Source organism: Taudactylus pleione, unplaced genomic scaffold (assembly GCF_031769625.1).
Source record: "Taudactylus pleione unplaced genomic scaffold, aTauple2 ptg000334l, whole genome shotgun sequence".
Lineage (NCBI taxonomy): Eukaryota > Metazoa > Chordata > Amphibia > Anura > Myobatrachidae > Taudactylus > Taudactylus pleione.
In genome coordinates, this window is record NW_028284735.1 from 3,284,360 (window position 1) to 3,295,580 (window position 11,221).

Genomic DNA, 11,221 nt, shown 5'->3' on the forward strand with positions numbered 1-11,221 from the left:
GATTACATATTCCTTCCAAGCCAGGATAGATACCCGGGGCCAAATATAATAGGGTGAATTGCTGATTGTCATTTGCTCCCATACATTACCAGATTTTCATTCTAATCAACCAAGTAGTTGGATAGTTGGAGGAAAGTTGGTCTGGTGTATGGCCAGCTTAAGTATCCCAGGAGCTAAAGATGCAATCACCTGTCAGCTAATTACTGCGTGAGAATGGGTTCTCTACCTACACGAAGGCGATCACTAATTGATTATTGTTAATGTCTTTATGGAGAGAGAAATGCATTAAGGGCTGTGTGTGTCTGTTCTACATTTTTAGACATTTGGCTGCTGACTTTGGCAGGTCTGTAAATTGGTACACTGTGTGTACCAGCTGCACAGCAACTAACTACAGGACCGGCCGCCATCTGTTTGATTGTTGCTGCTCCATGGCTTACCACAGGAAATGTCTGACAATTTACATTTATGACATTATGCAGGTATTTCCCTTCAGACCAATTTTACAACTGCTGAGAGTGCAGTGCTTTTATTCGCTGGACTGCTGCCCGACCATCAGCTCAGTTATACCGCTAATTGGTGCTCTGCAGAAGTACCATATATACTTGAGAATAAGCCGAGTTTTTCAGCACATTTTTTGGTCTGAAAAAGCACCCCCTCGGCTTATACTCGAGTCATGCCCGCATTGTACACAGCTGAGTAGCGTACCATGTGGGCCGCGGTGCAGACTGTGTCTCTGTGACACAGCTGCACCGCGTGTGTAGCGCTGACCGGACGGAGTTCGGTCAGCACTACACACTACCAAACACACAGCCGCCGGAGCCGGGAGCTGTGTGTTTGTTGTAATCAGCAGCCAATGAGAGTCTTTCAGACTCTCATCGGCTGCTGCTGCTCCCACTGTGGGAGCCATCTTACGGCTCCCGCAGTGGGTAATGGGAGAGATGTCATGACGACATCTCTCCCATAATGCAAAGCGGCCGGAGGAGCTGATAGCAGCGGCGGACCAGGAGCGGGGTTTCAGGTAAGTGGGTTTTTTTTATTTTTATTAGGACTACTGGGGGCACTACCAGGGGGGATTACTTCTGGGGGCACTACCAGAGGGGGATTACTTGTGGGGGCACTACCAGGGAGGATTACTTGTGGGGGCACTACCAGGGAGGGATTACTTCTGGGGGCACTACCAGGGGGGGATTACTACTGGGGGCACTACCAGGGGGAATTTCTTCTGGGGGCACTACCAGGGGGGATTACTACTGGGGGCACTACCAGGGGGAATTACTTCTGGGGGCACTACCAGGGGGGATTACTACTGGGGGCACTACCAGCTGCTGCATTTCCCACCCTAGGATTATACTCGAGTGAATACATTTTCCCAGTTTTTTTGGGTAAAATTAGGTACCTCGGCTTATATTCGGGTCGACTTATACTCGAGTATATACGGTAAGTGTGGGGACAAGATGCAACTTCATCCAACACTATCCATTCTGGGGACTGGATCTTTAGCCATTTGTATTGCTGTGAGCGAAGCTTGTAACAGCCGGCACCAATATCTGTTCCACTAGCAGTCAGTGTTCCACAGAAGTAAGTGTGGGGGTGAATTTATAGCCTCATTTGCTGCTACACCATTTTCTGAGGACCAGACTACCAAGCATTTACCCTTGACATTTGAGCGGCACATCACACTGCCGGCACTCGCCCTCAGTCACTCCAGGACTTTTTCATATCTCAGCATTTTGGATCTAGGGTATCATCACTCAAACAGAGCATCCTGGATATCCTGCCATGGAAGTTCTGACCTTCAGAAGAGGGTATTCACTATGACAGTCACCAGCAGACCTACTTATGCTATGCATTACATCCATTGGGTATTATTACATTCATCGGGTATTGTATATACAAATGACTGCTATATTTCACACATGTTTGTGAAGATTCTTGATCTAGTTTAGCTTATGTAAAACTGACATACGGTGTATTGGATTGTGTTTTATATCTATCATATCTCATACTTATTGTATTCCTGCAATAACATTTGTTTATCATAAAATTTTAAAAACTGAGTTGAATACTATTCTGGGTTAGAAAAGGTGCTGACCACACTTTTTTCTATAAAATTTTTTTGAGGCATTCGCCTTAAAGGAGAATTGGGGAAACCCCTGGTGAGCTGCCTTCCTATATCCTGATAATCACTGGGAAACCCACAGATTTTTTTATCTGAGTGTAAAGGTTTCATTTATCTTCAGTGGATTTTATGGAAAACTAACAAGTAGATTCTTACTATGGGACCTATTCATTTATAATTTTAAAGGTGCCACACAAATGAAGTGTCTTATTTGCTGTTATAGAGCCAAATCTAAGTAGCAGCAGCAAAAGTTCACACTGCGGGTTCTTCATAGCAGTGTTACAGTAGGGGGTTAATTTACTAAGATTCGTGTTGGACCTGATTTGCACTCTCAGGTGAAAATATAACTTTTTTGCAATTCTGAAATGTACTAACATTAAACTCGGCTGATTTGTGGTAGTTTTGGGGTTGAAATCGGGTGGTTTAATGCCGCTAATTTGACCTTTTTTTTGCAATGGAATTTATATCACCATCAGCTCTATTCGGAAGTACTTTTCACTCATTTATGCCTAAATCGGGAATTTACCATTATTTGTTTTGCTCAATTTGGCTGTTTTACACTCAAATCGGGCACTCAGTACAAGTTTTTAATGCACCACCTCCAGAGCTGCGAGTTGCATTTCAATATACACAAATCACTGTGATTTGTGTATGTTTATGAATGGCTAGTGTGTTGTAAGGGTTCATTTTAAAGAAAAAATTGACGTGAGGTCCCCCCCTAAAACCGAACCAGCCCTGGACTTTTCATAGCCAGTCCTGGTTGTCTAAGTACAGGGAAAAAAATGCTTAGGGTTCCACTGTACTTAGGGCTTGATCCAGACCAGCTCGTAAGGGCCGGCCGCTTGCAGGTAATGTGGGCATTTTTTTTTTCTCCTGCTGCTAGCAAAGCTGTGGGAGCCCAGCAAGGAGCACGTTGCAATAATCGCGACCATCGGCCTTTGCAACAAGACCCTGTGGTAGGCTGAGTGGACTTCCTGCTGTAATAGAGCAGGAAGTCCACTACTGACATCCTAAGGGAACGCCTGTGTTTTGCCAACCACCCCCCCTACCCACCTACAAAATGGGGCGAGCTGTCACTCACCATCGACAGCATGCGCAGGTCACAAACATCGAGGCGCTTGCGAGCCCTTAGTACAACCAGTAGTTACAAATAGAGCACCAATCCTGCACCAGCCATCTATTTTTTTGCTGACAACCAATCAGAACTTAGGGAAGGGGATTTCAGGAAAGGAAATAACATGACAGGTGATGCCTTGAGAAACTACTATATTATATGTAGTGGAGACCCATTAATACTAGGTGTGTTGACCAATTATATACTAACATATACCTGCTGTGTGGGATTTAACCTTACAGCTAAGAGACTCAGAACTACAACATATATTTGTGTATACTGCATAGCTACCAAATATTCACTATAATAATTGCATGGCAATACATAAGGATAAGGCATCTAAGTATAGGAAGAGAAGACATTGTATCAGTTTGGAAAACTGACTATACACAATGTTAGTCACTGCATTGTTTGATACAATTTGCTACTTCCTTGTAGGAGCTGATGAAGGCATTTAACCTTAAGAAATAATTATTTGCAACATAAATAACAGAATAAACTATAATAAGTAATGAACCACTGTGCTACTAAACACTAATCATATTGAAACAATGACAAATTGACAACGGTTTTGTTTTGCATATTTTATTCACCATCTTAGCAAATTTAATATAGTGAGATTTTAATGCATATCTATTAAAAATATTACATTTTAAATTACCAATGTGGGTCCCAATGCACCCATTAAAGCTACTTACTTTTCTTCCTTGTATATGTGATTCCTTAGTACAACCAGCTCAGGGAATCAGTCCTGGTTCTGAAATTACAGAGGAAAAAATGCGTAGGGTCCCCCTGTAATTCCCAGAACCAGCACTGGACCCTTTCTAGCAGGGGGCTGATGCCACAGCCAGGGAAGCCCTTTCACCGTGGCCCCCAGCAGCAGCATCAGTCCTGACTGCTAGTCAGCCCCGGGCCAGGGATCCCTGGGGAGTTGGGGACCCCCCATATAAAGTGCTATCCTCGCCACCCCTGGGTGGTGGGTTGATAGTGTAGGTGTTGTGTTAAAAAATAGAAGTATCAACATTGTCTTTACAGTCGAATTGTAAGTCCATGCAAGCCTCCTCTGCATGCTGGTACTTGGAGAACCACAAGTACCAGCATGCGGGGAATTAAGGGGCCACTGGTACCTGTAGTTCATCTGTAAAGAAATGTCTACAAAATCCCAAAACACACACACAGTGAAAGTACAGTTTTATTACATACATACACACACACATACTTACCTACATTAACAGGAGTGGTCCCCTTGTCCAAAGTAGGCATCCAACGTCTTCTTAAAACAAAAAAATTAAAATCCTGATCCACGCAACTGATAACAACCAGGATGGTTGTTATCTTCCGAATGAAATGCTCAGATGTGGGTTTTGCCTTTGTAGAGCCGTATGTGAGTGTACATTGGCTGAGAGTGGTCAGCCCCAGCCTCTCTCAGCCAACGAACGGCTCCTCCATTGAAGTTTTCCAATGAAGTCAATGGAGAGCCGCAGGGTTACTAAAGTTTATTCTGTGGTTCCCACCATTGGCTAGCGGTCAGGACTGATGTTGCGGCTGGGGTCCCGGTGAAAGGGCTCCCCTGGCTGTGGCATCAGCCCCCCGCTAGAAAGGGTCCGGTGCTGGTTTTAATTATAGGGGGGCCCCTACCCAATTTATTTCTCCCTATAATTTAAACCAGGACTTGCCCTGCAGCCAGGTGCTGGTTCTTAAATTAAGGTGAAACCCTACTCATTTTAGTGCCCATAATTCAAAGAACCAGGACTGGCTGGCAAGTCCGGGGCTGATTAGCCTTTTGGGGGGTCCTCACATAAATTTTTCTAATAAAAATAACCCTTCAAATAAAAAAACAGTCTGCACATATTTCACTGACATGTGCAGCCTGCTTGTTTGGGAGAGAAATTCAGACGGTTAAATCAGGACTTCAAAACGGAGAGGATACACAATCAATCAAAACAATCCTGTCAAAACCGGGAGCTTGGTAAATTCACAATTTTTTTAAGTGAAAAAACGTCCTTTTCTGATCGATCCTATCCGAGTTGAACAACAGGACAAATCGGGACCAAATCGAATCTTAGTAAATTTACCCCTAGGTCTCACATGTGCACAGCGAGGGCTGATAGAGGCAGAGTGATACAAATGACTCTCTTTTCAAAAACTGGATATCCTGTTTTCTAAGAGAGTTACAGTACTGTGGGGCTGATTCAGCATTGCACGCATTTAAGGGGCATGCAAGGGTGGCCAGCATTCCTGGAAATGGGGGCTTGTCCACTCTGTTTTCCGGGAGTGGCAAGGCCAGGGACTGCATAGACGGACAAAGTTTCCTGGCCTTGCAAGCCGGCAAGCCTGAATTAACTGAGGCTTATCCAGCTGGCTGGCAGCCCAGCGCCATCCACCATCACGAACGATGGTGATCCCAGCCTGTGACCTCAGTCGCAGTGCTGAGATCGCATATGCAGCATTGGGTGTTATACACCTCCTGCTGCATTTGCATATTTGCAAGCCTGTATGCAGCTTTTCAATTCCGTCCACTGCTGAATCACCCCCTTTGTGTCCAGGTTAAATTATGTTGGCTACCAATTGCAGTGAGGTGAAAGCAATGTCAATTTTATTAAGTGGACACACTAGGGCCTTATTCTGAGTTGGACAGATCTTCTGTGCAGGGGCACAAATGGCAAGTTCAGACACTCCAACATGACCATATTCCATCTGGTACAAAATGCTCTGCTCCTGGACTTCCTTCTTAATTGCTGATTGCAGACACCTGTGGTGAAACACCCATCTCATCTATTAACTAGTTCAACACAGGTGTCTGCAATCATTAATTAAGAAGGAAGTCCAGGAGCAGAGCATTTTGTACCGGATGGAAGGGGTCATGTTGGAGGGTAGGCAAGTTTATTGCATACAGCTGATGTACAGAAGTAAATTTACGCATTTTACATATGTCAGTACTATTCTGAGTCTGATGTAACCTGGCCGTACCTGTTTTTCTGTGAAATAGGACAGTTTGGGTTAGGAATTGGTCAGTGACAATGTGATCACACGTAATCACCCTGACTTGTGGGCGTGTCATGGGCATGTATGAAACGTTTTATGCAGTTCTGAGTAATGCATACAGGTAATGGAAACCTGTTTCTGATTTATCCTTGCACTCAGTATGGGGCTTGTGCAAGTGCAGATGCTAAAGTTGACGGTTGCGGCCACCAGTGTAAACCCAATGGGCGGTACTGCTTTGCACTTGCACACGCACCAACATTAGTTGAACAGATAATTAGTATTAGCATGAGGAAGTAAATCTAGCTTTTCACAGGTACAAGTATAACTGGAGTCAGGTTCTGTAGGATAAACACAATAACAGTAACAATACAGATAGGCAATGCTATGCAACAGGCAGTGCTGAGTTACCAAATAGGCAGAGTAGGCCTATGGGCCCCGTGGCTTTTAGAGACCCCCTAACAATGGATCAAAAGCTTTCCTAAATTGTTTCCAAACAAAAACTTTACATTAAAGAAAGGATAAAATACTGTATTAATGTAATGTACACATTAACAACTTAAAGTACATAAACCATAGACATCAGATTCACACTACAGTTTTTCTCTAACAAGCTCATATTATGTCAGCTGTCAGTTTGTAAAAAAAATTTGGTGCAACCTACAGTACGTGCGGTTCATTAAAATTGTTGGTTGGTAAAATTAAAAACTTTTAGGAGATAATTTGTGAGGGGGGCCCCGAGATTTCGACCTCCTAGGGGCGTCCACAGGGTTTTATCTGGCACTGGCACAGGGTATAATGCAATCTAGGAATGTAATATTAACACAGATACAGAAATAACAATATTGATAATGACAGACGGCACTAAACAGATGATAATAAAGCTGGCAGGTTTCTTTCCAAGATGTTCAATATACAGCAAGAGTATTTCTTGTAGATAATGTCGATTAATACAGAGGCAATGTTTAGTAGGACAGGTGCTGTCTTGCATCCATAGAGCAGAATGTTTAAAGGACCTGAAGACAATGATGATTATGTCTCTTTACATAATACATCAATTAACACATCTGTCTTGTTATAACAATCAATTACCACTACTATGATAAGCATTGAGGCTGCCTTAGCTTATGGATAACTAGATTTTAAATCAAAATGTTGCTTTATGCTGCACATATAGTAATATGTCCCATCTTTTTATAAAGGTTCACGTTCGGAGGCAAAAAAACAATGTAAAACAGGAAACCTGTTAGAATATCCCAGTGGATATGTCATGAGGGAGATCTGGTACCCAAAACTATGCAGCATGAAAACATATTTAAGTGTGGAGGAACTAAACACATGCATGAAAGGAAAGTTCTTTTACATGTTTGGGGATTCAACAATGCATCAGTGGATGACCTATTTTGAAAACAAACTAAAATGTGAGTATTGAAAAACAATCTGAGTATAAATAGGCATTTTAATTTCTCTGTATAGAACAAATGATACGATTATTTCCTATTTTTTTTAATGCATCATGTGGGCAGGCTTCCCATTTTTATTCGTCTATTATGGCGTTTCCAGTGCAATATTACATGTGGTAGTATTACAATTGAGACTTAGGAGTTGATGTATCAAGTTGTGAAAAGAGTGGAAAAGTGGACCAGTACATTTGGTAGAAGCTGATTGGTTGCTATGGAAAACTTCTCCACTGGTCCACTTCTCCACTCTTTTCACAGTTTGATACATCAAACCCTTAATACTTTGAGAAACACACTTAAGAGAATGCAATGTGTTTATTAAAAAGCTGTGGTGCATTACATGCATGGTATCATGACAAACAAGCTATCCTTTTTATGATTACTACATCTGTGAAAGTTAGAAATGTTACGATCACCAGTTAGTCACCGTGTAAGACCTCTAGAGTTGCACTGGCCATTAACAGCCCCCCATTGTTCCCTTAGAGCTAGTATGCTCACCGGTACTTAGATGTCACCTGGTATTAAACTCGGGACAGTAAAGGCTTACACAGCTATATTGGTGATCACTAGATATTAAGCTGCTGGTGGTGGATTCAGGCAGGCACAGGTTCGGATGATGGTCTCTGCAGAGCTTAGGTTGCTGAAATGTTAGCTGGATGATTAGGTTCAACCTAGTGAGAAAAGATATGGCTTTGAAAGCTGAGGTGTGGCCTTGAGGTCCCAGCTGCAGCCTTGATGGTATGAATGCAGCCTTGATGGCTGGGATGCAGCCTTGATGGTATAGGTCATGAGACCACAGGCAGAGCCGGAGGAAAATATGGCATGAGCAGTACGTGCTGATAAGAGGAGGCAACTGACAACTGGGAAACTGCATGTTATCTGGCAGTCCCAGCAGTACCTGCAGCAGTCCGGCGTCTTGGTCTCCCAGCAACTGCAGGCACCATCCCGCTTAAAACAAAAAGCGGACCATTAAAGAAGAAGCTGATGTCAGGTCTGGTGGCATACAATCATAAACAGTAATGGGCAGAAATAGGGAATCATATTCTACAGTATTCATAAAATGAAACCCTTTGCCCTGAAGGTCTTAATGAATCCATATAGCTAGATGTTGGATAATTTAGTACTACTGCTACTACTACAGTACGTAGAAGAATATAACACAATTGACAAAAAAAAACCCTTTGAATAGATACTGCTAGTAATTTGTGTGTTTTTGTATAGATGTGTATATTTTGGTAAATATAGCAGCATACAAATGTCAAGAAGATGATAGAATGGTCTATAGGTAATTAATTCCTTTATTTTAAGAATGCAGAAGTGCATCTTCAAAAGTTTGCATTTGAATTGTATTACTGATGGGACCTGACATATCTCCAGTTACAATATGGAGAGATCTGGTTCCTGGCGTGTCATAGCTGGTGCTGCTGGCTGATGGCGCGGTGTGCAGGTCCTGGTAGAATAAGCAGCTGAGGTCGGAGTATTGCCAATTGCTAAAAACATTTACAATCATGTAATTTTGGCCTGTTTTTGTTCTTACAGTATTATTAACCTCATATTAATTTCCAGTCAAGTTAGACCACCTCACAGCTCACAATATTGTTTTCACCAATATTGGTCAAAGGCTGAAGTGAGCTGGTTGGCCAAACTAAGTGACAGAGTAGCGGCACAAACATATGGCAGTTTAAAAGAATATATCACATTTATGAAACATTGCGGCACAGCATTGGCAGACAGGATAACAGTTTAATAAATGTGACTAATACTGTTTATGAAAGAAGATTTAATCTGGTAATAAATACCAACGTCTGCTAACAAAATGTAGACATCATTAGTGTCAACACTTGGAAAATCTTGACATGGACATGAAATATTGACATTGTGAAAATATGGACATTAGCATTAGGGTTATGCTTAGGTTTTATGGGCTATGGTTAGGTTTAGGGGTTAGGGTTAGTATTAAGGGTAGACTTACTGCTCAAACACACTGTTGACATTCTGACCATGTTGACATTTAATCAGTATGTCAAGTCACCATGTTCATCATGTCGACATTCTCAATTCTACATGATATACCAATCCCCTCTAAAATGTGGTCACAGCAGGATATTCTGTAAGTATGGTAACAAACTCAGTGGGTTCACTAATGTTCATCTCACAACTCACTATACACACTTAGTATAATTATCACAAAAACACGTATAGGATGATGGGTCTCAAATTCTGCATACAGTTGTGCGGTGACTGGCAGCACTGGGGCTGTTTATGTCATGTCAGACCTTAAAAGTTTTGACATTGGTGAAATACTTATGGAAGTTGGAAAAATAAACAATGGTGCTGTTTGTGAAAGTTTAGGTGAAATTCAACTTTTATCAAACTACACAGAATCAAACCTTTTCATATATTGTTGGAATTCTACAGGGCATGTCCACTACAGGGTGTATAGTATTGGGAAACCTTCATTAAATATAGTAGCAATTCATAAATGTTAGGGTTTCAGAAATAACTTAATCTGTTATAGTACTGTACATTATTCATTTCTATTTTACATTTTTTTCAGCACTGAGACTTCTTAATGTCTATGAAGGAGGATGGGCACAAAAGCATATAGGTGTGGATGTTGAAAGAAATATATATGTTCTTTGGAAGAGACACGGGAGGCCATTTATTTACTTGGGATTCATATCACATAGAGAAGAACGTTCTATCCCACGTGAAATAGACTTAATTGGAGGTAACCAATACACCGTAATTGCTCTGAACATTGGAGTTCATTTTAGATTGTTCCCTGTACATCACTTCATCAGAAGACTCCTCAATATTCGTCGTGCTATAGAGCGCCTTTTCCTCAGAAGCCCAGAAACAAAGGTTATCATTAAGACTGAGAACACAAGTGACATGGCAAGCGAGTATGAAGGAATGAGTGATTTCCATGCCTCTGTTCACTACCTCATCATGGAAATAGTCTTCAAAGATCTCAATGTTGGTTTTGTAAATGGTTGGGACATGACCACTGCATGGAACACAAATCAGATTCATCCTGCTGAACCATATATAAGAAATGAGATAAGCTTGCTGATGACCTACATATGTAACTGATCTGTCTTGTAGTAATATTTTTATATTAACTTTTTACAATTGGAGCAATTTTTTCATAGAAATGTTAATCAGCTATGTATCTTGTTACAACTGGACCACAATGCAAATTCTAATATGAGGCCTCTTAGCTTTTCCCGGACTGAGGTGGAGAAACCAGTCAGATGACTGCCTGATGACCTGGTTTTTGGAGAGACCTAGAGGGCACATCTACTAAGCTCTGGAAAGTGATAAATTGGAGAGTGATGAACTACCAAACAATCAGCTCCTAACTGTCATTTTTCAAACAGCCTGTAAGATGACAGTTAGGTGCTGAGTGGCTGGTAGTTTATCACGTTCTAATTTATCACTTTTCAGAGCATAGTACATCTCCCTGGGATCGGTATGAAATACCGGCGGCTGTTTAGAAGGCCGACAGGAGGAGATACCGACGCCAGCTGGTAAGTACCCTAA

At 41.8% G+C, this 11,221-nt stretch overlaps 1 protein-coding gene across 2 annotated transcripts in view; it reads left to right on the top strand.

Moving 5' to 3' along the window:
- LOC148508927 (NXPE family member 2-like) overlaps positions 1 to 11,003 on the top strand; it is a 144,978-nt gene extending 133,975 nt beyond the window's left edge. For both annotated transcript variants that reach the window (XM_088443815.1, XM_088443816.1), the window contains 2 exons: positions 7,418 to 7,636; positions 10,233 to 11,003. In XM_088443815.1, coding sequence (XP_088299941.1) covers positions 7,418 to 7,636; positions 10,233 to 10,771 — 758 coding nt within the window. In that variant the 3' untranslated portion in view covers positions 10,772 to 11,003. The remainder of the gene's footprint in view (positions 1 to 7,417; positions 7,637 to 10,232) is intronic.
- The last annotated feature ends 218 nt before the right edge of the window (positions 11,004 to 11,221 follow it).